We start from the raw sequence: 26589 nt of genomic DNA on the forward strand, positions 1-26589 counted from the left end.
ACTGCTGAGGTTTGCCGAAGACAGCCTGTGGTGTAGTCTTAAGCAGACTGACTTGCATTAAATGAAAACTCACTGTGTGCCCTAAAGTGATTGTAAAGTCAGAAGGTTTTTTTTTTTTTTTTTTTTTTTTTTTTTTATCTTAATGCATTCTATGCATCAAGATAAAAAGCCTGCTGTGTGTAGAAGCCCCCCTAATACTTACTTAAGGTCCCTCTAGATCCAGCGGTGTTGCAGGAGTGTCTTAGGTGCCTGGGACTCCCTTCCTCATTGGCTATGCTTAAAGAGGAAGTAAACCCTTATGGGTTTACTTCCTCTTTGATTCCCTGCAAAGGTAAAGCATAATGGACTACTATTGCATCCCATAGTAGTCCATTATGTGTCACTTACCTGACACAGGAGCCAGCAAAGTCACCGCTGTCCCCTGTAGTCCGGCGCATCCATCTTCTCGGTGGGTCTCGCTGCTCCGCTGCTGTCATTCGGAAAAGCCGCGACGACGTCACTCCCGCGCATGCGCACGGAAACAGCCACTTGCGGCATATCGCCATTGACCGCGGCGCGCTCAGTGCGCCACTGTCTACGGCACATGTGCCATAGACAGCGGTGCCTGTCTTTCGGCAAATATCTCCTAAACCGTATAGGTTTAGGAGATATTTCTTGGACCAACAGGTAAGCCTTAATCTAGGCTTACCTGTAGGTCACAGTTGGTTGTAAGGGTTTACAACCACTTTAAAGTGTATCTAAACACCAACAATTGATTTCTTCTATTTTTTTTTTCATCTTTTAAATATACTATTGAAATGTTTTGTTAAATCTGTTTGAAAATGGAAAAAACTTAGTTGAAACCTCCTTTACTCTGCTTGTGCTGCACTGCTATCAGCTGTTACTGACTATGAATTACAACCCCCCCCCCCCCCCCAATATGGGGGAGAGGTAGGTGTTCTGTAGTCCTCTCCTAGGGCGATAACCCTGCTTTATAGGAAACAGTACGGTGAACAAGTGTGGTCACCCTAGGACAGGAAGTGTGTGGAAGTGTGTATCACCAGGTGAAACTAAAAGAAAAAATATGGAAAATGAATGCAACCACAAAATCTAAGAACTGATAATTTGCAACATGCCAAATTTTTGTAAATGTGTTTTCGTAATGACACTGCTGCAACAAAAAAAATGATAGTATATATATATATATATATATATATATATATATATATATATATATATATATACAGTGGTGTGAAAAAGTGTTTGCCCCCTTCCTCATTTCCTGTTCCTTTGCATGTTTGTCACACTTAAGTGTTTCGGAACATCAAACCAATTTAAACAATAGTCAAGGACAACACAAGTAAACACAAAATGCAATTTGTAAATGAAGGTGTTTATTATTAAAGGTGGAAAAAAATCCAAACCATCATGGCCCTGTGTGAAAAAGTGATTGCCCCCTAAACCTAATAACTGGTTGGGCCACCCTTAGCAGCAACAACTGCAACCAAGCGTTTGCGATAACGTGCAATGAGGCTTTTACAGCGTCCTGGAGGAATTTTGGCCCACTCATCTTTGCAGAATTGTCCTAATTCAGTTACATTAGAGGGTTTTCGAGCATGAACGGCCTTTTTAAGGTCATACCACAACATCTCAATAGGATTCAGGTCAGGACTTTGGCTAGGCCAATCCAAAGTCTTCATTTTGTTTTTCTTCAGCCATTCGGTGGTGGACTTGCTGGTGTGTTTAGGATCATTGTCCTGCTGCAGAACCCAAGTTCGTTTCAGCTTGAGTACACGAACAGATGGTCGGACATTCTCCTTCAGGATCTCTTGGTAGACAGCAGAATTCATAGTTCCTTTTATCACGGCAAGTCTTCCAGGTCCTGAAGCAGCAAAACAGCCCCAGACCATCACACTACCACCACCATATTTTACTGTTGGTATAATATTCTTTTTATGAAATGCAGTGTTCCTTCTACGCCAGATATACTTGGACACACACCTTCCAAAGAGTTCCACTTTTGTCTCATCGGTCCACAGAATGTTGTCCCAAAAGTCTTGGGGATCATCAAGATGTGTTGTGGAGAAATTGAGACGAGCTTTGATGTTCTTTTTGCTCAGCAGTGGTTTTCTCCTTGGAACTCTGCCATGCAGGCCATTTTTGCCCAGTCTTTTCCTGATGGTGGAGGCATGAACGCTGACCTTAACTGAGGCAAGTGAGGCCTGCAGTTCCTTGGACGTTGTTGTGGGGTCTTTTGTGACCTCTTGGATGAGTCGTCGCTGCGCTCTTGGGGTAATTTTGAGCGGCCGGCCACTCCTGGGAAGGTTCACCACTGTTCCATGTCTTCGCCATTTGTGGATAATGGCTCTCACTGTGGTTCGCTGGATTCCCAAAGCTTTGGAAATGGCTTTATAACCCTTTCCAGACTGATAGATCTCAATTACTTTCTTTCTCAATTGTTCCTGAATTTCTTTGGGTCTCGGCATGATGTGTAGCTTTTAACCACTTGCTTACTGGGCACTTAAACCCCCCTCAGTCCCAGACCAATTTTCAGCTTTCAGCGCTGATGCACTTTGAATGACAATTGCGCGGGCATACAACACTGTACCCAAATGAAATTTTTATCATTTTTTTCCCACAAATAGAGCTTTCTTTTGGTGGTATTTAGTTACAGCTCGGAGTTTTATTTTTTGCTAAACAAACAAAAAAAGATGCAAAAAAAAAAAAAAAAAATCATGTTTTAATAGTTTGTTATAAAATTTTGCAAACGGGTCATTTTTCTCCTTCATTGAAGTGCGCTGATTAGGCGGCACTGATGGGCTGCATTGGTGGGCACTGATAGGCTGCATTGGTGGGCACTGATAGGCTGCACTGGTGGGCACTGATAGGCATAGTCAAGGCGGCACTAATAGGCACAGATAAGGCGGCACCGATGGGCACAGATAAGGCGGCACTGATGGGCACAGATAAGATGGCACGGATGGGTGGCACGGATGGGCACTGATAGGTACCACTGATAGATGGGACTGATGGGCACTGATAGGCGGCACTGCTGGGCACTGATGGGCGGCACTGCTGGGCACTGATGGGCGGCACTGGGGTGCAGCACCTTTGAGGCAGATTGTGGGCACTGTGGGTGGCACTGTGGGCACTGCTGGGTGGCACTGTGGGCACTGCTGGGTGGCACTGACGGGGGGCACTAACTTTTTATTAGGGTGGCACTGCAGGGGGCAGGTGGGCACTGGAAGGGGGCAGGTGGGCGCTTGCATTGCTGGCCGTGATCGGGACTGATGTCCCGATCACGGCCGCCGGTGATCGGCTTTTTTTTTTCTCCTCGCGCTGTCAGCGCGAGGAGGAATACTAGCCGATTACCGGCTCCGTTATGTCACCTGATCAGCTGTCATTGGCTGACAGCTGATCACGTGATAAGGGGTTCGGGATCGACCCCTTGCACGGATCGGTGATCAGGCGAGTCTCATGGACTCGCCGATCACAGAGCGCGCCGCTCGTACATGGGACGACGTCAATAGACGTAGTCCCGGAAAAGGAGATCCACGCTGTAGCTGTCAATTGACTATAGCGCGGATCTCAAGTGGTTAAGGATCTTCTGGTGGATCTTACTGTGTCAAGCAGCTCCTATTTAAGTGATGCCTTGATTGTGAACAGGTGTGGCAATAATCAGGCCTGGGTGTGGCTAGAGAAATTGAACACAGGTGTGGACAACCACAGTTATAGTATGTTTTAACAAGGGGGGGCAATCACTTTTTTCACACAGGGCCATGATGGTTTGGATTTTTTTTTCACCTTAAGGCTGGGTTCACACTGCTGCGGGGGGAGATCCGGATGTGATTCGCACCGCAAATCACATCCGATCTCCGTAGCGATGCGAGTTCAGCCATACAGATAGTATGGCTGAATTCGCATTGCTCCCGCAGCAAACTCGCACGGGACCCTTTTTTTGGTCCGCAACAGAATCGGATCGCATGGGGGTTCACACCATGCGATCCGATTCCTGTGCGAGTCGGCAGATCGCACTGCGATATGCGGACGGATCTGGGGGTGTCATTAACATATCATTGACACTCCCAGCCGTCCGCATAGGGCAGTGTGAACTGCCGGCGGGAGTAATGCGATGCGGGAAAACGCCGCGGATTCGCGGCGTTCCCGCATCGCAGCGGTGTGAACCCGGCCTTAATAATAAACACCTTCATTTACAAATTGCATTTTGTGTTTACTTGTGTTGTCCTTGACTATTGTTTAAATTGGTTTGATGTTCCGAAACACTTAAGTGTGACAAACATGCAAAGGAACAGGAAATGAGGAAGGGGGCAAACACTTTTTCACACCACTGTGTGTGTGTGTGTGTGTGTGTGTGTGTGTGTGTGTGTGTGTGTGTGTGTGTGTATATATATATATATATATATATATATATATTTATTTTTGTATACACACAAGTGCAAAGGACTAGCTAAAGCAGGAGAAAACAAAAAGATAGTGTGAACACTAAAATGGGTCTAAAAAAGCTTATATTAAAAAGGAATCTTAAAACGGGGATCCCCTGATCCCCTGGGGCAAAGATATGATAGCTGAGAATTAGAGAACAGAGAGAAACAAAAGACCTCTTTCATGAGAGCAAGAGTGCCTAGGAAAAAAAAAAAAAAAGAAAAAAAGAAACCAGTCTGGATGTAATACGTACTGTGAAAAAATATTGACACAACCTGAATGTTCCTAGACATATTAAAACACAACTCCGGTCTAATTAAAAGACAGGATATTGTTTCAGGAGCCACGAAAATAATTAAATGTAGCTACATATACTTCCAGCGGTTGAGTGTGTAATCTTCAGAGGAGGATCTGACACCCTCATAAGTTGGTTGTCTATGCCTACCCCCATCTGTTACACCCTGCTTGCTATTCAATGGCATATTTCATGTAACAGCAAAACCAGGAAAAAGAACGCTGCATCAAAGGAGCTGATTTTTATTTATTTTTTCCCTGGTTCAGACTTGCTAACCTATTACATAGGCTAGCCATATACGCTGTGTTTTCTCTTATTCAGATTATGGGCTGAAGTAGAGAACACAACTCCATTCCCCATTCATGCTAAACAGAGGAATCTTCACTGCCAGCTATTGTATTTAGACAGCCGGCAACACCAGCGGATGCCTGAATACCAGGACAGTGACTACATCTGATATTTTATTTATTACAAGTATTTATATAGCCCTGAGAATTTAGGCAGCGCTTTACATATACATTGCACATTCACCTCAGTCTCTGCCTTTACAGAGCTTACAATCAAATGTTCCTAATGCACATTTATACATACACGTGCCAATATAGACACGAGTCAATTTACCAACCAGCATGTCCTTGGAGTGTGGGAGGAAACCGGAGTTACCGGAGGAAACCCACACATGCACAGGGAGAACATGCAAACTCCATGCTGTTAGTGCCGTGGTTGGGATCCAAACTGACAAATCCACTGCTGCCAGGAAGTGCTAAGCACTGCTAACCTTGCAGATATTGTTTGGCTGACAATTTTCTTCCTGGTTTTTTACATCAAAGATGTCAAGCTGCATGGTGCCGACACGGCCATCCACAGCTCAAATTTGCAGCTGATTATGCAGGGATCAACCAAAAATTGAGCCCTGCATGGCTAAGATTAGGGATGCACTGATACTAGTATCAGTGCTGATACCGAGTATTTGCACAAGTATCGTTACTCGTGCAAATGCACCAAAACCTGAAACTGATACTTTCAGGCTCAGTTCTTTGAGCTGTCAGTGGGTCTCCCCTGTTGACAGCTGAAGTGTTAGGCCCCTTTCACACTAACGTCCCATTCAGGCCCGCCTGTCAGTTTTTCAGGCGGACTGGAACGGGTGCTCCATAGAGCTCTATGGAGCGTCGGATGTCAGCGGTGACATGTCCGCTGACATCCGACCCGCTCCGATCCGAAAAAGTGTGACGGAGGAAAAAGCTATTTTTCCATCCGTCTGCGGATCGGATCGGGTGACGACGGGCACTGCGGTCCGTCGTCATCCGATCTCCCATAGGGGAGAGCGGCGCTGTGACAGGTCCGTCCCTGCACAGTGTGCGGAGACAGACCTGTCATCTCCCTGCTCAGCGGGGATCGGCGGAGTGATCCCCGCTGAGCAAACGGACATCCACGGGGCGGATCAGAACTGATCCGCCCCGTGTGAAAGGACCCTTAAAGAAGTGCAGTAATTGGAGCTGTCAAAAACGTTTATTAACAACATTGCTGAAACACTAAAAAAAAAAAAAATATTGTTTCTTTTTGAATATTTCTGTTTCTTCATCTGCAGATCAAATGGATGAACAAATGTTCCTCTGTTTAACCCCTTATAAACCCTCAATTTACTCTAATCACCCTTAAAGTGGATTTAAACCCAATGTCATCCTTTCTAAACTACTGTCATAGGGATGATCTATAAGGATATACAAGCTTCCTTGTATGTATCTTTACCTGTCAAATGTCTCCCCTCTGTCTGCTATGAGACCCGAAAAACTGCAGACTCTGTGGGTGGGTCTGTTGTCTGGAGCTCGGTGGGTGGAGTTGTGATGTCAGTAGACTCCCCGCCCACCTCTACCCCCCCCCCCCCTTATCAACATGCATTTTCTCCTGTGTATTTCTTACACTGAACTTCTGCTATGATCTCTAACATCCAGTGAAAACACAGGAAACTAACCACATGACTTTCAGCATGCCCAATTATGCTGAGGTGGGGAACATCCAATCCTGGCAGAGCAGCAGAAGAAGAGTGGGGGAGGGAATTAAAAAATAATGGATGTCTCTTAGGCTAGTGCACGAGATATGTAAATCACCAGTCACAGCAAGGGGAGGCTCTGACAAAGTTTTTCTCCGTTTGTCAAGATTTATCTCACTGAACAATAAAAGAGGATTGCTCAGAGTTGGATTAACTCTTTGTGGCAAGACTGGGCTCAAATGATAGGAAATCTTATATATATAAAAAAAAATAATAATAATTTTTCGGGTTTACATCCACTTTAATTAACTCCCTATTCTCCTCCATTTAATTATTTTCATGCTTTTTTTTTACGTCTATTTTCTAAACGATAAACAATTTTAAAAAAAAATAGTTTGTGAATCATTTTTACACACATATATATATATATATATACACATATATATATATATATATATATATATATATAATAAAACATATACTCACACATTTCACATTGAAAAAGTGCAAAATTAAAAAAAATCTATTCATTTAATTTGTAAATAACTTTTCAATACTTTGTTCCATTGCTGCCAGCTGTTGTGAAAACAAAACAGTTGCGGTAGGTATCGGTAATTGGTATTGGCAAGTACTAAAATAAATAAATAAACGTATCGGTACTCGTAGTAAAAAAAAAAAAAAAAAGATTATCGGTGCATCCTTACCTAGGATGACAGGCATGGTCACACAAAAGAGCTATAATTTACGATTGTGTAAAAAAAAGAAACAGAGCTGAGCATTGCACTTACATTTCACAGGACAGATTGATTTTTATTTATCAGTAGGCTTATAGGCTGCCACTGCTGACTTCCCCTTAGAAAAATGCTAACTGCTTGGGTGTCATGCTGCTACAATAGTTTTAATATCTTTGACATTAAAATGAGTATGCAGGTTAGAAGCCCCAATTTCCATGGCTGTACCCCTGTGGGTCAGATACACAAAGTATATATAAAAAAAAAAAGCCAATCAGACACTCCACTTTTTAAGAATGAGGATGATTGAACAAACCTACACACTTCTCTCAGTAATAGTATTTTCTGATATTATTACATAGAAGCAAAGGATTGGGGGGGGGGGGGGGAGGGGGGGAAGCAAACCAATCAGCCACGTTTGTGTGGGCACAGCAGCCCATTCATTTGAATGGGCTGCTGTGTCTGAGTTTCCTGCACCATTTTTAAAACGCAGCTTTTGCTGCATGCAATTTGCATAGGGGTCCCAATTAACAATGAATGGCAGCCCTGCGCGTCTGCAAAGCAGCAGCATGGTTTGGGTGTGGGAAGAGGTGCAATTTACCTACTGTCCCTCATCTGCAAACACCCGCACAAATGTGAACCTAGCCTTGAATCCAAAAAAAAAATCATTTCCAAAGAAAAGATCTTGCAAGGAAAAAAAATGGAAATAAAGAATTCCAGTACAGATTCTGAAATCCTAGATCCTAACTTTTGATGCTAGGTAAAAAAAAAAAAAAAAAAAAAAAAAAAAGGTTAGCAGATGGGTTGGAAACCAGAAGCAGCAGGGCACACCCCTAGGCCATATTTTATATATTATGCTTAGTGTCCTAGTCCTACAGGTGGCACTATAAACCAGGTTAAAAATTTGGATTTCCAGTGCGTTCTTCAATTAATGAAAAAGACAAAAAAAAATTAAAGTGCCCCACTTTAAAAAGGTAGAGGAGAGGTATGTCAGTGGTTCAGTCTGCTGGTCCCTATGTCACTACTGACTTAGGACTGGAAACTCTGTCAGGTTTTTAATGCCATCTTGGATCTTTAAGAGATTTACCTTCACCTTCCGATCCCGCTGACACCATTCGATCAGACAGGAAGTGAGGGAAACTTTCCAATAGCGACACACACAGCGGAAAAATAAATAAATCTTTTGAAGAGTAGAAGGCTAGAAATCTTCCCAGATTTTGTCACAGATCTTTTTCTCACTTCCATTTCACTAAAATGTTGTCAGCAGGGACAGAAGTGAACTATTACAACCTCAATTCTCCCTAAACATGTCTGTACCACTACATATAAATATGCAACATCCAAATGCTACTAAAAACTACAAAAATCATATAAAATCACAAAACTATAGGAGGTATGAACACTCCTCATATACTGCTACACATATATAGTTCAGCTATGAAATAAAAATAACAAATGCACATTTTTGCAAGATTTTTTTTATTTTTTTACAGGAGCCTTGCACCCACAATCTGTGGATCGCAAGGTGCAGTGTCAGGCTTCTGCTCAGTGACCGTACCTCCATATGGGCTTTTATCTGGAGATTGATTCAATGGCCTTTGATTGAGAACTACAACTCAGACTGCCACGGTGACAGATGGGACTTGTAGTTCACTCCTTCAGATTCCTAATGCACTGATTTTAAAAGAGACAATGGATACAGGGGAGAGGAACCCTCATCCACTGTCACTGGAGTTCTAATCCCTCCCCACTCTATCCAAACTAGAAAAACATTTGTTTAGGCTCGATATACACTAAAAAAATAAGGATGGAAGGAAGGCACTAGTCATCCTTGACAGCGGAATGAAGGGATACTAGATTTTTTTTTTTCTGTTTTGCAGCGACAGCATTTGTCACCAGTGTTGTTCGCAGGCTCCTTTAATGTACAGACCCCTATGATCTGTAACTTGCTACCCAGGCTAGAGAATTCAAAATTGTAGGAGAATGATAAGATATTTACTCAACTTTAAAGTGTTTGGGTCAGATATCAGAAGCATAATAACAACATGACAGGCGATACGAGATTATGCCCCGAATTGGAGTGAAATAAATGGTATTGTATATCCGGGAGAGGCCCGCTGGGTAGAACATAAGCAGCATAATCCTAGGGTGTGACTAAACTAGTTGTTGCTGAACTTTCCCACACAGAACGCTAATCTAATAATGTGATTCTAATTTGCATCACTTTCATCCCTGGTGCTGCAGGATTCCCTTGTTCACTTACCTCCTCTTTAGTTTACTGCCCCTCTATTAAGGGATAAAGTCAACTCATCACTTAGAATTTAGAGATGGGTGCTAATATATAGACAAACATGTTTCCTAATGCAGTTGCCCTGTCTGTAAAGTCTTTATATTATCTCTTTTTGCAGTCATTATGTCAATCTGTCAATTCCTAACCCCAGATTTCTCAGTGAAGGTTAACAGGGAACGCCAAGGACAGGATGTACAACTGCATCCTGCTTTATGAGAATGTGGTAGTAAAAGCAGCAGCAGAGTGAGGCCTACAGCTACTGGATCCTAATACTAAACAGTGTCTGCTAGGAGGTCAGTAACACAGGCAGAAACAGTATGGGGAGTAAATATTGGATCTGAGAAATTAAAACCTTATGGGTTAACAAAACGGGGCTTTAATCTGTTACTGTTATTCCTTAACCACTTACAGACCGGACCATTTTGCTGGTCAAAGACCAGACCACTTTTTGCGATTCGGCACTGTGTCGCTTTAACTGACAATTGCGCTGTCATGCGACATGGCTCCCAAACAAAATTTACGTCCTTTTTTTCCCACAAATAGAGTTTTCTTTTGGTGGTATTTGATCACCTCTGCAGTTTTTATTTTTTGCGCTATAAACAGAAATAGAGCGACAATTTTGAAAAAAAAAAAACGCATAATTTTTTACTTTTTGTTATAATAAATATCCCCCAAAAATATATAAAAAAACATTTTTTTCCCTCAGTTTAGGCCGATACATATTCTTCTACATATTTTTGGTAAAAAAAATTGCAATAAGCGATTATTGATTGGCTTGCGCAAAAGTTATAGCATTTACAAAATAGGGATAGTTTTATGGCATTTTTATTAATTTTTTTTTATTTTATCTTTTTACTAGTAATGGCGCGATCAGCGATTTTTATTGTGACTGCGACATTATGGCGGACACATCGGACATTTTTGACACATTTTTGGGACCATTGTCATTTATACAGCGATCACTGCTATATAAATGCACTGATTCCTGTGTAAATGACACTGGCAGTGAAGGGGTTGACCAGTGGGTGGCAGTGTAGGGGTTAAGTGTTCCTAGGGGCGTGTTACTAACTGTGGGGGGGCTGGGCTTTCATTTAGTGAACACTGATCTCTGCTCCAATCACATAGAGCAGAGATCAGTGTCACTAGTTGCTAGGCAGAATGGAGAAATGCTGTTTACAACGGCATCTCCTCCATTGCAGGGCAGCATTGCAGATTGGACATACCTGTACGCCAATATGCCTGCCCGTGCCATTCTGCCGACGTACGTCGGCGTGCGCTGGTCGGGAACCGGTTAAAGGGGTTGTAAACCCTCATGATTTTTCACCTTAATGCATTCTATGCATTAAGGCAAAAAACCTTCTGTGCTGCAGACACCCCCTTTTTCTTACCTGAACCCGATCGTTCCAACTATGGCGACGAGCAAACCAGCTCCAGCCGCTGTCTCGGTTCCTCCTTGGACAGATTGATAGCGGCAAGAGCCAATGGCTCCAGCTGCTCTGTCAATCAAATCCAGTGACTCAGGAGCCGGGGGATGGGGCTGAGTCCTGCTGTCTGTATCAATGGATGCAGCAGCAGGACTCGGGAGTGCGCCCACACAGGGTGCTCCTATGGAATGCGGCTCTCCTTGGGGGCACTCGAGAAGAGGAGCAGCAGCCAGGAGCGTTGTGGGAGACCCCAGAGAAGGAGGATCGGGGCCACTCTGTGCAAAACCCTTGCACAGAGGAGGTAAGTATAACATGTATGTTTAAAAACAAAGCTTTACAATCACTTTAAAGGATATATAGGGGTAAGACAGGAATACATAAAGCTGAACTCCAACCTTTTACATAGTTAAGCTGTCTAACAGCTGCTTGTAGTAGTCATATATTTCTTGTTTTTAACCACTTCCCGACTGCTGTATTGTCATATGACGCCCGCAGGAACCCTTCGTCCCTCAAGACGGGCGTCACATGCCGTCCTGACATTCTCTGCCCCTGCCCTCTCCACTATGTTATCTTATCAGTACATGTACACAGGGTTGTTATAGTTGTTTCTAGGCAGTTAAGTTTATAAGCTTTTTTTTGGAAAGCAACAAAATGCATTCTGGAAAAAACACTTCTAGACGTAAACGCGGCTAAACGGGTGTTTTTAGATGTCGGTTTCCAGCTGTCAAGTTAAACCGTTCAGGAGAGGTTAAACAACGTCCCGTGTACATGAAGCCTAAAGCATTTAGAAGCTTTTAGGAACAGTTAGGAGCATTAGTATTTTATTGGCGTTTTTGCAATACATGAAGAAGAAGAAAAAAAAAGCAGCTAAAAAAAAGCTGTTAGCAGTTAGGAGCATTCAGCCTATTTTTCTGCTGGAAAAACGCTTCAAGCAGTGTTAATTTTGGCAGCAAACTTCGATTTAGTTTTAGTCTTAGGACTAAAATGGCATTTTAGTTTTAGTCCCATTTTAGTCTAAAAATTTCCAGTACATTTTAGTCATCTAAAATCTAATGGGTGTAATTAAATTGTAATGCATTAGTTAACATTTCTCTACAATTTCCAAACTCATTATATACTGCTGGAGTGAAAAATCTCATGTGTTATTTAAGGTATTGAGGTATGAACATGCACTACAGACCAGTGTTAATTTTGAAGTCAAATTTCAATTTAGTTTTATTCTTTTGACTAAATTGCTATTTTAGTTTTAGTCTCATTTTAGTCTTTTGACTAAAATGCCGTTTTAGTCATATTTTAGTCATCTCAATTGTTTTATTTTTATTTTAGTCGACTAAAATAGTATTCATTTAGTCCACAAAGTTCACACTGGCTTCAAGAAACGCTAACAAAACAATTTTTTTTCTGCTCCTAGAAGCTAAGGCTCAAAAAAAATACTAATAGCCTAAAGTAATTTCCATGGACACAAAGGATAACATTATTTAGCTTCTAAGAGCAGAAAAAAAATGCTGATAACAGCTTCTAGGAGCTTAAAAAAAATGCTAGTGTACGTGGAGCCTTAAAGTGATTGTAAAGGCTTTTTTTTCCCCTATAAAAATAATAAACATGTTATACTTACCTGCTCTGTTGCAGTGGATTTGCACAGAGCAGCCCCGATCCTCCACTTTTCAGGTGCCTCTATGCTGCTCCTGGCCCCTTGCTATAAAAAAAAACCCTGCAAGGCAAAGGTATAATGAGCTAGTATGCAGCGCTGAGTGGCCGGAGTCGCCATGACGTCACTCCCGCGCACGCACGAGTTTTCTTCCCGGCAATGCTACCGGACCTTCAGCTGGGGCATTCAGAGCACATGCGCTGCTGACTTCAGCGGCTGCATGCATAGGGAATATCTCCTAAACCGTACAGGTTTAGGAGATATTAATTTTACCTACAGGTAAGCCTTATTATAGGCTTACCTGTAGGTAAAAGTGTAACATTTGAGTATACAACCGCTTTGAAACAAAAAAAACCTTCTGCCTTTACAACCCATTTAATGTGTGGATTTGGTCATGTTTTTGCTACAATGTTAAAGGGAACCTATCAAATAAAGGAGCTTTCATCACTGACTTATTTTTAGGTTGCAAGCTCTAAAAACAAGAATCCCACTAATCCTAACGATTCATCGATAGGGAAAACAATATGCAGGACACTTTCTGAACTTCAATGACTGCTTTTATTACTACAATCCTCACAGGCTGCCAACAGCCTATGCTATTCTTCCACATAACGCTCAGCCTTGTTCAACAGCTTAGAAGGAACATTTTAAAGAGCCGTGTTAATGGCCTTTTGCTTTTGTCAGAACTGCTTCTCTCTTGCTATAAAAGTCTATGGAAATACAAAAAGCAGCTTCACCCAGGTCAAATGTAGGTCAGGTGGTTAGCCACAGGTCAAATGCACCTGTCATTTCAAGCTCAATGATAGCAATGACCTAAACGGATTAGAGACTTAGACCCCCATACACACTATACGATTTTCTGCAGATTTTTGTCTTCAGATTTACCAAAACCATGTAGTGCAAGGGCCTGCCTGAGGCTGATTGCATACAAATTTAAACTCTTAATTGAAACTTTTGGTAAATCTGAAGACAAAATCTAATAGTATGTATGGGGCCTTAGGCACCCGTTACTAAATAGCAAATCTACACCGATCAGCTATAACGTTATCAGCACCCAACTAACATTGAGTAAGTCCCCCTTTTGCCATCAAAACAGCCCTGACCCGTTAAGGTATGGAAGCCACTAGACCTCTGAAGGTATACTGCGGTATCTGTAAGTTGTGAGGTGGGGGCTCCATGGATTGCACTTGTTGTTCCAGCACATCCCACTGATACTCGACAGCGTGTCATCTGGAGAGTTTGGAGATAAAGTCAACACCTCAAACTTGTTGTGTTCCTCAAGCCATTCTTGAACCATTTTTGTAGTGTGGCAGGGCGCATCATCCTGCTGAAAGAGAACACTGCCATCAAGGAATACCATTTCCATGAAGGTTTGTACTTGGTCAGCAACAATAGTTAGGTAGGGGGTATGTTGCAAAGTAACATCCACATGAATGGCAGGACCCAAGGTTTCCCAGTAGAAACCTTGCTTCTGCCGGCTTGCATTCTACCCATATTTCAATCTTGTTGTCATCTCTTCTCTAGGTAACGCACATGCACTCGGCCCATCCACATGATGTAAAAGAAGGCGCGATTCGTCAGACCAGGCCACCTCCTTCCACTGCTCTGAGCTTCAGTTCTGATGCTCACTGCAGGCCCTTTTGGCGGTGGACACGGGTCAGCATGGGCATCCTGACCGGTCTGTGGCTACTCAGCCCCATAAACAAACTGAAATACCTATTCTGTTTCTGCCTTCAACACATCAACTTCACAGGCAACATGCTTACTTGCTGCCCAATATATTCCACGGACTTTCAGATGCCATTGTAACAGGATAATAATAAATGCTATTCACTTAACCTAATGGTGGTCTTAAAATTATCACTGATCAGTGTATATCCTTCTTCATAAAAGGACAATCCTTTACATGAAAAAAAACGGAATTATGATATGGGCAAACTAGTCGGTGACACAGAAATAAGAAAAGTTTACCATTTTTATTCATACATGCAGACATCATATTAGTGATGCACCAAAATTTTGGCTGCTGAAAATAAGGTTTGTAGTGGTGTGCTGAAAGAAAAAAAAAAAGTGCCGATAATGCCTGCGATTTTACCTTGCTTATATAGGTGTGTTTTTCATACGTCATGTGACTCAAAAAAATTCATAAAGAATGCAACATGGGTGCCTTTTTCATGCGTTCTTGCTGTGTTTTCAATGCATTTCAATGGGAAAGTGCGTGTTTGGCATTTTTTTTTGTTAACTGACCAAATATGCACAAAAAAATGCAGCAAGCAGGATTTTTAACACCACTTCAAAATGTGCAGATATTGGCCGACAATATATTCATATTCATGATGTCGATTAAAAAGTCGAATACAATTATTTTTAAATATATATATATATATATATATATATTTTTTTTTAATATTAATATATATTTTGCTTAAAAACCCTCAATTTTGGTTTCGGCCAAGTGCATCCTGAATTTTTACTTGTTAATTTTGGTGCACCACTACATCATATGAAACAATTTCCTGCCTAGAAGAAAGCAAACAGACCTGTTTATAGACAAAGATACATAACAAAAATTGCAGATAACTCTGCACATGGTGACCTTCATCCAACATATATTAAAGGGTAACTCCACTTTCATGGAGAAAAAAATAAATATTGCAAATAAAAAATAATAATAATAATATAGTGTATACAATTGTGACACAAGTCATATTGCAATGGAATGTTATTAAAAACGACCTTTCATTTTCAATCTGTAGCCGCTGTAATTTTATGTAAAGCAATGCAATATGGCATCCTGGAGATGTTCTGTACACAGAAGGTTCCCCCCCCCCCCCCCCCCCCCCAATTTCCTGGTTGCGTAATTGGCTCACTGATTTTCCCAGAAGTCTACACTAAGATACAAGTCAGATTTTTGGCATCTCTAGCAGCAAAAGCACTTTTGGCAAGATACTCCCAAATAGAAAATAACGTCCAAAGGAATGCAGACCCTGCCACTTTTCACATTAGAGCCCTGATTCTGCAACAGCTGATTGATAATTATGAAACCACTCCCATTAGACTCACTCAGAACAGAGGAACAAATAGGGATTTTTTTTCTCAGAACAACAAACAGTAGGAATCTGCAACAAAGTTAAAATCCCTACAATGTACATAGATCACCCAGAAGGCAATATATTTTGCTTAAAAAAAATTTGAGTTACAGTTTAAGATTATCTTTTGTGACCTGAACTGCATGTGGATCCTTGAAAAAAGTGGATATCGTTCCAAGAAAAGCATTGAATGAAAACCATTGCATGCAGTATAATCTGCTGTTTTTATATGTCATTTTATGCTGGCTAGACATCATGATATACAGCATAGTCTGCTGCTTTTGATTTGTAATGATAGAACTATAAACAGGTCCTATTTCTTGTGGCTTCAAACAAGTAAATATTCATTAGATGTTCTTTTTATCATTAGGTTTCAAAAAAGTTGAGAATTCTGAATGATCTCAGAAATGTTTCTGACTGATGTCAACAGCACTCTGTATTTGCACATCGACAGCCGGGAGAGATGGAGGTAGACGAGTTCAATAGACTTCCAAATTTCAAGAGTCAGGTAACCAATGTGCCTAAAAGATTACAGCTGGTTGCCAGCATTTTTTTTTTTTAACACTGCCTACTGTTAATGGAGACATGTGCTCCCCGTCACCTAGAGCGTTCCTGTTGGCTCCTACACTGGACTGACTGGCTCCTGATTTCAACACAAGTCTGTCCACCCCTGCTTAAGGGAATGTTGATACTTACTGGAATGTGAGGTAGTGGCACACGTCCGTTTGCTTTGGCACTTTCTTGCATTTCCCTGCGAAGGTGCTTTCGTAATCTATATGGTGGAACTCCATCTCTAGAGGAGACAAAAGCAAAAAAGGGTAAGGAAGTAATACTAGGTCATACAAGTATATATTTTAAATCCACAACAAACAGCTGATTCAGAGATGGTCAATGGTGGATTACTATGACTATTTTCAACAGAAAATATTTGTGAGATGCTTTTAAAATGTATGTCAAAAACGCATGCTCCCTGTAATGCGAATGTTTATTACAAAAATTGCCTCACTAAAAGATTCACCTCTGGCACTTCAATGTGACACTACTCACCCACTACCTTACAGGGAATTGGTGGCACTGTCACCCCCACCTGTATGGAGAAAAGAGTTGTACTCCCGGAGCAGTGAGTCACATTATGGTAACCGACACACTCACAAGGAGTCTCTCGTTGCCTACTGCACCCACCAAGTGCAACTACAGGAAGCAGTCACATGATCACCAACTTTATTTTAAAAAAGTTATTTTTTTTTTATTTAACAGAAAATCTAATTTTCCTATCATGCCTTTCATCTTCTGCACATATTTGAAAGTTGATGTGTTGGGTTTACATCTGCCCAGTCACCTAGTGATTCATTTTAATCACTTGCTTACTGGGCACTTAAACCCCCCCCCCCCCCCTCTGTTCAGACTAGAGCTGCACAATTAATATGTTAAAAAATCGTGATCTCGATTCACCCCCTCTGAGATCTCTCCTGCAGAGGTTGCCCGATTCTTTCATATAAACAAGTGGAGAAACTATCTGCTCACTCAGCTGTCAAAAGAAAGCATGGGGCAGTCAGCCAAGTTTTTAACTTGCAACATTGTATCTAAACTTCCTTCTTAGATCAAAGGGATAGAACTTCTATGTAAATAAATAATCTGGGCAGTCTGCCAAGTTTTCAACATGTAAATGCAGGAAGTTTAACCACATCTTTTTCTGACACTGCTTTCTTAAGTTAAAATCAATATTTTTTGCTAGAAAATTACTTGGAACACCCAAACATGATATATATGTATATATATTTTAGCAGAGACCCTAGGGAATAAAATGGTAATTGCTGCAATATTTTATGTCACACAGTTAAAAAAAACAGTAAAGTTAGCCCAATTATTTTTTTTTTGTTTTAATGTGAAAGATGATGTTACGCCGTGAGAATCGTGATCTATCTCCTAAGCAAAGCAAAAAAAAAAATTGTGATTCTCATTTTAGCCAGAATCGTGCAGCTCTAGTCCAGACCAATTTTCAGCTTTCAGCGCTGTCGCACTTTGAATGACAATTGCGCAGTCATACAACATTGTATCCAAATCCCTTTCCCACAAATAGAGCTTTCTTTTGGTGGTATTTGATCACCTCTGTGGTTTCTATTTTTTGTTAAAATTTTTTTAAAAAGACAGATTTTTTTCAAAAAATCTTTTTTATATAATTTTTTTTATATATTTTGTCATAACATTTTAAACAGGTAATTTTTCTCCTTCATTGATGTACGCTGGTGAGGCGGCAGTGATGGGCACCGATAGGTGGCAGTAATGGCGACTGATGGGTGGCAATAATGGGCACTGATGGGTTACACTGTTATGCAGCACTTCTAGGTGGCACTGATTGGCACCACTGGTGGGCATTGATAGGTGGCACTGTGGGCACTGGCAGGTGACAATGGCAGGGGGTACTGTTGTGCACAGGTGAGGCATAATTGCCTCTTTCTCTTCTGGACCGACGTCCCATGCAGATGAGCCGTTGATCTGCTTTTTTTTCTCCTCACACTGTCAGCGAGGGGAGAAAAAAAAAAAAAAAAAAAAAGATTACCAAGCTTTTGTTTCCATCATGTGATCAGCTGTCATTGGCTGACAGCTGACCGCATGGTAAGGGGCCGAGATCGGCCCCTTACTCAGATCGGTGATCATAGCGCGCGCAGGGAGCATGCTCAGGAGAGGCTGTCATATGATGGCCTCCTGGAAATTCAGGTCTGCGCTGTGGCTGTCATTCGGCTATAGCACGGAGGTCAAATGGTTAACAAAAACCATTTCAGCCAGTTTGCACCACATGCAGTCCAGTGCGTTTTTTTTTGCATCAAAAACGCATGGAAAGTAGGTTATATGGTTTTCAATGGCATAGTTCACACCAGTGCTTGCAGTTCCAGTGCGTTCAAATTCCACAAAAAAAGTAGAACATGCTGCATTTTTCCTGCACTAGACCGCACCTAAAACACACTAACACACATTTTTTTAAGGTTAAGAAAAGGGGGGGGGGATGTCTACTTTAAACATTTGAGAGAATTTGGTCTGACAAGTTGGCTGCTTCTGAGAACTGCTTCTCTGTGACATCTCTTGACCAATTGGACCATCTTCCATTTTTTGATCTGGAGCCCAGATGTGAAGGTCCCATACATTGGTGTGTACACCATATTCCTTCTTGACTCACTGAGCATATGCCCATTTGAGTCCTCTCACTCCGGTAAGCCTCCTCACTAACCGGTGGTGGTTTTATGGTCTGTCTCTTCCCTTGAACACTGATGTCACATGGAATCTCCTTTCTATATAATCTATTTTCACTGTATATCCAAGGACTGTTACATTCATGGTTCAAAAATGTTTAAATGATGGAACATGCACTTTAGTTTGGGTGTGAATTCCACATCACTTTTCACTATATTTATTTTGTGGTTATTTCACATTATATATTAAAGAGGAAGTAAACCCTGATGAGTTTACTTCCTCTTTCATTCCCTGCAAAGGCAAAGCATAATGGACTACTATGCATCACATAGTAGTCCATTATGTGTCACTTACCTGACACAGGAGCCAGCGATGTCACCACTGTCCCCTGTAGTCTGGCGCATCCATGTTGTCGGTGGGGTCTCGCAGCTCCACCGCTGTCATTCGGCGAAGCCGCGATGACGTCACTCCCGCGAATGCGCACGGGAGCCAACACGCGCGGCAGCTCCGTTCTTGGAAATGCTGCGCTCAGTGCGCCTGCGCGCCGCTGTCTACGGCGCATGCGCCGTAGACAGCGGTGCCTCTCTTCGGGCAAATATCTCCTAAACCGTATAGGTTTAGGAGATATTTCTTGGACCTACAGGTAAGCCTTAATCTAGGCTTACCTGTAGGTCAAAGTGTGTTGTAAGGGTTTACAACCACTTTAAAAGGTGAAATATGCCTTTAAGGAAAGGGGGAAAAAACTGCAAATAAGCATTTTAAATACCTAATTTCTCTGTACTTTTACCTGAAATTTTTCTTATGTTAGTGATGGCAATGACAAGGTCTCCAAGCATGCCATAAATTCTAGTCACTGCACAAATTATGCATTTGTGGCCCAGTTTAATAAAAATGTGTCAGCATTTAAAAAATAGCCATGTATGTTAGTCAACATTATGATTGCGAATCCCCCTGAATGGCCAAAATACTAACAGAGTTAGTGTGATGAACAATAGACTGATAAATAAGACACCTACACACTGCTGTCCGTTAGGGACATGGTATCTGCGTCACTCGACATACTCTGTTGCTCGCTGTCGTTGGCACTGGTGGCTGGCGCCACCGCATACCCAGTGTTGACATAGTAAGGGTTAACTGGTTCTCGCCATGTTCCCGGCCTATTAGAGAGAGAGAAAAAAAACATAAATATATTACATTTATAGAGGAAAATTATACAATATGAGTTCTGTATATGCAAGAAGCTATTTTGTTGCCCATTGTACATAATTTAGTGATTAACAAATATCCAGATAAAATAAAAAAAAGTTTATTAATCAAAGGGTTTTCAATCTTTACACTGAAGTGGCTGATAAAGTCCAAAGTCTGGCACCTTTTAATTATTCTTTATAGAGGAGATTCACCTCATTTACCACTGAAACAGGAAGTAAGGGGAAATCTTCCCAATGGGGACACTTGCTCAGGCGAGAACTGACTCAAGGTCTATATCAATGGGCTTTGGGCTTAGGTTGATGGCATCAATTATGAAATTAGGACGCTTTTATGACCACTCAGAAGTCACATGACCTGCAGCTGACCTCTTGACCTGTATGGGAAAGCAAAACCCGTCTGATGTGAACAAAAGCCTGCCATTAGAGGTCTTTGCTTACTTTGGAGAGTTCTTTTCTATCTTGGAATAAAGGGGGGGAAAAAGCCTCATCAGGGGATTCTATATTCCAAAAAGAAAAAAATGTTTGGCTACAGATTTATTTTAGCCTGAATAGTGAGTACATCTAAATGAATGTAGTAAATCTGGGATAGGTGGCTGGAGGATTCCTCTACCTGCACAGAGGAGGAATAGCCTTTACATACTGTACATCAGTCGGTAATCCCCATACTATAGTACTGCATTATACTCTTACTTTGTAGACTTGCACACACCTCTCCCTGAAGAGGTTTCTCAGACTCCAGCTGCACAAAGTTTGCATGCTTACTCCCTACCTGGGAACACTTAGCTATGTAAGGAATGGACCTTATCTATTCTCGACAACCTGAGCTGGCACACTTTAAAGGGGTTGTAAAGGGATTTATTTTTTTTTTTTAAATAACAAACATGTCATACTTCCCTCCACTGTGCAGCTCGTTTTGCAGAGTGGCCCCGAACCTGCTCTTCTGGGGTCCCTCGGCGGCTGTCTCTGCTTCCCCGCAAGTACTTCTCACGTTCATGCAAGCTCCCTCGTATGGTGACAAGCACTTGTGGGCGTGCTCCCGTGATACAGGCGGCGGCTATAGCCGCTCACTGTATCACTTGGCCCCGCCCCGTCGCGTCACTGGATGTGATTGACAGCAGCTCGATCCAATGGCTGCGCTGCTTTCAATCCATCCACTCCCGCCAATCAACGGCCAGGGTGAGTGGCAAAGAGGATGTTGGGGACGGGCGCGGGACTTTCGAGGGGTCAGGTCAGTAAAATAGGGGGGCTAAGGGCGCCGGCACTGTCCGATGTTTTTTCACCTTAATGCATAGAATGCATTAAGTGTTTAAAATTTGCTTTGAATTTAGGAGCCAGTTGAAAAAGTCAGGAGCCAGTTTTTTTTTTTTTTTTTTTTTTTAAGAGTGGTATGGATTGTCAGCTCCCGGGATAAGGCCAGTCATTTTTACCCCCTATCCCTAACTCACAACGGAGCACCCAGTCAATAACTCCAAAGTAACACTGAGATAGTAAATAAATGTGCCTAAATTAGCAAAAAAATTGTAGTAATATAGTCGGTATAGTCCAATGTAACGCTGTTACATCAGGGTTATGGGCTTACCAGAAAGAGTAAGGCTGGCAACAGATGGAAATGGTTGGCTTAGGCAGGTGGCACTGGTTTGAGACTGACAGATGGTACTGGTTGCCACTGGCAGGCATATGGAACTGCCAGATGGCACTGGTAGGTGACATTGATTGGCACTGGCAGGTGACACTGGTTGGCATTGGCAAGTAGCACTATTGGCACTGGCAGGTGGCACTGATTGGCACTGGCAGGAGACTGGCAGATGGCACTGGTTTGGAACTGGCAGGTGGCACTGGTTGGTGATGGCAGGTGGTCCTGGTTGGCGGTGGCACTAGTTGTCACTGGCAGGTGGCACTGATTGTCGTTAGCAGGTGGCACTGGTTGACGGTGGCTCTAGTTGGCACTGATTGGCGGTGGCTCTGGTAGGTGGCACTGGTTGGTGGTGGCAGGTAGCACTGATTGGCGGTGGCACTGGTTGTCACTGGCAGCGATTGGCGGTGGCACTGGTTGTCACTGGCAGGTGGCACTGTTTGGCGGTGACACTGGATGGCACTGGCAGGTGGCACTGATTGGCGGTGGCACTGGTTAGTGGTAGCAGGTGGCACTGATGGGTAGTGGCAGGTGGCACTGGTTGGTGGTGGCACTGGTAGGTGGCACTGGCAAGTGGCACTGGTAGGTGGCACTAATTGGTGGTGACACTCGGCACTGGCAGGTGGCACCGATTGGCGGTGGCACTGATTGGCAGTGGCACTGGCAGGTGGCACTGGTTAGTGGTGGCAGGTGGCACTGGTTGGTGGTTGCAGGTGGCATTGATTGGCGGTGGCACTGGTTGGTGTGGGCAGGTGGCACTGGCTGGCGGTGGCACTGGCAGATGGCAAACTGAGCACTCTGAAAAGTAACAGAGGAGCTGTCAGAATTGAGCTTAATGTTGGTGGGCGGGACCCAGCTGGGTGTGAAACAGAGGCAGATCTGTCAGATTTGAGCTTGATGTCGGGGTGGGCAGGACACAGCAGCTATCAAACATCAGCCAACGGTTGAACTGCTTAAGAAAAGGGGCGGGCCACATACAAGTAGCGGCCCGCCCAGATCCCATTGGCTGGTGTTTGATAGCTGCTGGGTCCCACCCACCCCGGCCGGGTCCTGCCCACCCCCGACATCAAGCTGAAATCGGACAGATCCTCCTCTCTCCTCTCAGTTTCACACACTTAGCGAAGCGCTTGATGCTTGCCAGAGCCGCTGAGTGTGGAGGAGGGAGGAGGACGGCAGTCAGTGTTTATGCGCTGCAGGTCTGGGGCATCAATAGTGAGTGGGCTGGTGGCAGCCTAAGCACAAGGTTGCGATTTCTGGTCGCATTGGCGACCTGGCGCCTGGGGTTTGTCGAGCCCTGAGTAGAACTATAGGCAAAACATTTTTGTTTTTTGGCTAGAGTAAGGGAGGGTCATAACTCCTGTCGGTTTATTTTCTGCCATCTGTGTCCCATTCAAGAGATTTACCTTCACTTCCTGTTCCTTAGCTTAGCTTACTTCCTGGAGAGGAAATCCCTGCAAATTAAGTGAATCCTTTGGGGACATCAGGACAAGTGTTCCCATTGGAAGCTCACCCCTCTATCACTTTTCTTCGGACAACCCAAAATTTGGGATTTTCGTTTATTTTCCCTTTCAAATGCTGATGGTAAACAGGACAAAGAGGGAGAATCTCCCTAATGGGGGCACAAACAGCAATAAAGACTGACAGGTGTTCTAATCCCTCTCCACTCTATCCAATACTAAAGAAATTGATTTGCCTTTAGCTATACTTTAAGAAGACCAGTGCTTTGCTTTAAGCCACATGCACAGGTGCCGTGTCCAGCCCCCTCACTAAAAAAGAAGCGGTATACACAAAACACAGCTTGTATACCCAATCATATGACCTTGCTGTTGCTAATCAGGTATTCTCTCTATAATGGGTTATGTGTTCTCTCTCAGTCTGTCTAGGGAAGAAGGGGGAGAGGTAAAGGATATAGCGCAGTCATATGCTCCAAAACACTACCAGCAGCACAAAATAAAACAACCCTGGATTACACAGAACTTGGGAAGGTATAGTGGTTTGTAGATAATTTATGGTAAGGAATAAAAATATTTGGAAATATTTCAGCTAGGCAAATACAGCATATCAATATTTTGCATACGCCCCCTTTAACACGAGCAGACCAATCGGGTCTGCCTGTCTTTTTTTCAGGCGGATTCGATCGGACCATCCATTGTTGTCTATGGGTTCTGTTCCCAATCCGTCTAGCGCACTGTTTCTCAACTCCAGTCCTCAAGTACCCCCAAATAGGTCATGGTTTCATGATTTCCCTCAGACGAATTGGCTGTGGTAATTATTAAGGCAGTGAATCTGATCAAATCACCTGTGAAAAATAACAGGAGGCCTGAAAACCTAGCGGATCAGATGAAAGTCAGATGGAAACAGACAGACAGTTCCGCTTCCATCCAACCACACCATAGAAAGAAAGCGGGCTGTGTCAGTGTCCGGTCTGCATCAGTGGCTCGGACACGGACCGGTCATCCACCTGCTCAGCTGGGATCAGCGGACAGATTCCCCCGCTGAGCAGGCGGATCCAATTGACGGAGTCCACCCCGTGTAAAAGGGGCCTTACTCTTCTGACCCAGCAGGTACAGCTTTATTCTTCTTGCATGTTTTAAAGGATGTCAGTTTGCTTCTTTGATGACATAAATCAGCTCTATGACTCATCAACTTCATAGCCAAGTCTGATGTTTTAAGTGAACAAACTTTGCCTCAAAGCAAGGAGTACTGCTTAGCTAACTCTTTAGCTAACACATCATGTCTTGTGAATTCTTCTCCACATACTAGCGAAGACTGCATACAAAAACAGATAAACAATTTAAAAACGTACAAACTTAAAGGGGTTGTAAACCCTTACAAACCACTTTGACCTACAGGTAAGCCTAGATTAAGGCTTACCTGTAGGTCCAAGAAATATCTCCCAAACCTATACGGTTTAGGAGATATTTGCCCGAAGACGGGCACCGCTGTCTACGGCGTATGCGCCATAGACAGTGGAGCGCAGGCGCACTGAGCGTGGCATCGTCGATGACGAAGATGCCACGCAATGCCGTGCGTCTCGGCTCCCATGCGCATGCGCGGGAGTGACGTCATCGCTGCTCCGGCGAATCACAGCGCCGGAGCAGCGAGACCCACCAAGTAGATGGACGCTCAGAACTACAGGGGACAGCGGTGACTTCGCTGGCTCCTGTGTCAGGTAAGTGACACATAATGGACTACTATGCGATGCATAGTAGTCCATTATGCTTTGCCTTTGCAGGGAATGAAAGAGGAAGTAAACTCAACAGGGTTTACTTCCTCTTTAAAAATGAAATTGGTACAAAATCATTATCGTTTGCCTTTAAAAAGGAACTTTATGTGACTGTAATGCTTTGCGTTTTGTTTTTTCTTTCTTTTGTTTAACCACTTAAGCCCCGGACCAATTTGCAGCCAAAGGACCAGGCCCCTTTTACTGTCGAGCGTCATGACTCCCAAACAAAATTGCCGTCCTTTTTTCCGCACAAATAGAGCTTTCTTTTGGTGGTATTAGATCACCTCTGAAGTTTTTATTTTTTTGCGCTATAAACAAAAATAGAGCGACAATTTTGAAAAAAATGCAATATTTACTTTTTGCTATAATAAATATCTCCCAAAAATATATAAAAAAACATTTTTTTCCCCCTCAGTTTAGGCCGATGCGTATTCTTCTACATATTTTTGGTTAACAGAAAAACCCCCAAAAAAACGAAATAAGCGTATATTGATTGGCGATCGGGTCTGCGGGTCCCACGGTCACGGAGCTCAGGACCGTGTCGCGGCCCACGGCTGGGCACTTAAAGAGCAACATACCTGTATGTTGATGTGCCCAGCCGTGCCATTCTGCCGACGTAAATATGCAGGAGGCGGTCCTTAAGCGGTTAACAAACATGTCATACTTACCTGCTCTGTGCCATGGTTTTGCACAGAGAAGCACAAATCCTCATCCCCTTGCTCCTGCTCCCCCCCAAGCACTCCTGGTTCCTCAACCCTGCCAAGTGCCCCCATAGCAGAAAGGTTGCTATGGGGGCACTTGTGCAAGCACATTACGGAGTCAACTCTGTGTGTCCACTGACACACAGAGCGCAGCTCGGCCCCGCCTCCTTTTCAATGGCTGAGATTGACAGCAGCAGGAGCCAATGGCTCTCACTGCTGTTTCTGAACCAATTAGGTGAGACACAGGCAGAGAGAAGCTCTGCACAACACTGGATTGGGATAGGGCTTAGGTAAGTATAAGGGGGCACTGAAGGTGGAGGAGCACACAGTTGTTGCTAAATGGACTTAAACTGGAATTTTAGTCAGAAAATTTAATCCTGCTAGATCACTTCAGGCTGGCCCATTTTGCAGGTATAGTTATGTGAAACATTAAAAACAGATGTCTATACTCTATACTGTTTAACATCCAGTAATATCCTGTATCACCCTGCTCTGCACATGCTCAGACACTCTCCATATTTAAGCACTGCTGAATTTGTAGAGGCTGATTTGCTCACAGCCTTACAATGGAATTAAACCCTCCTATACTTTAGCAGGAGTCTCCAAACTTTCTAAACAAAGGGCCAGTCTAAAGACCTTCAGACTTTAGGGGGCCTGGCTGTGGCCATCAGGATTAAAAAAAAATGTCCCAGCATCAGTGGTGTCATTGTTGGGGTCATTGGGAGGAACTATGCCCCACTGTT

General features: G+C 43.1%; 1 protein-coding gene across 2 annotated transcripts in view; it reads right to left on the bottom strand.

Moving 5' to 3' along the window:
• AXIN1 (axin 1) overlaps positions 1 to 26589 on the bottom strand; it is a 95416-nt gene that overhangs the window by 19512 nt on the left and 49315 nt on the right. For both annotated transcript variants that reach the window (XM_077449491.1, XM_077449492.1), the window contains exons 3-4: positions 20095 to 20235; positions 16586 to 16682 (exon numbers count right to left, since the gene is read on the bottom strand). In XM_077449491.1, the coding sequence (XP_077305617.1) occupies positions 16586 to 16682; positions 20095 to 20235 (238 nt within the window). The remainder of the gene's footprint in view (positions 1 to 16585; positions 16683 to 20094; positions 20236 to 26589) is intronic.

Source organism: Lithobates pipiens, unplaced genomic scaffold, assembly GCF_037356315.1.
Source record: "Lithobates pipiens isolate NorthernLeopardFrog02 unplaced genomic scaffold, aLitPip1_a1.2 Scaffold_22, whole genome shotgun sequence".
NCBI classification, from domain to species: Eukaryota; Metazoa; Chordata; class Amphibia; order Anura; family Ranidae; genus Lithobates; species Lithobates pipiens.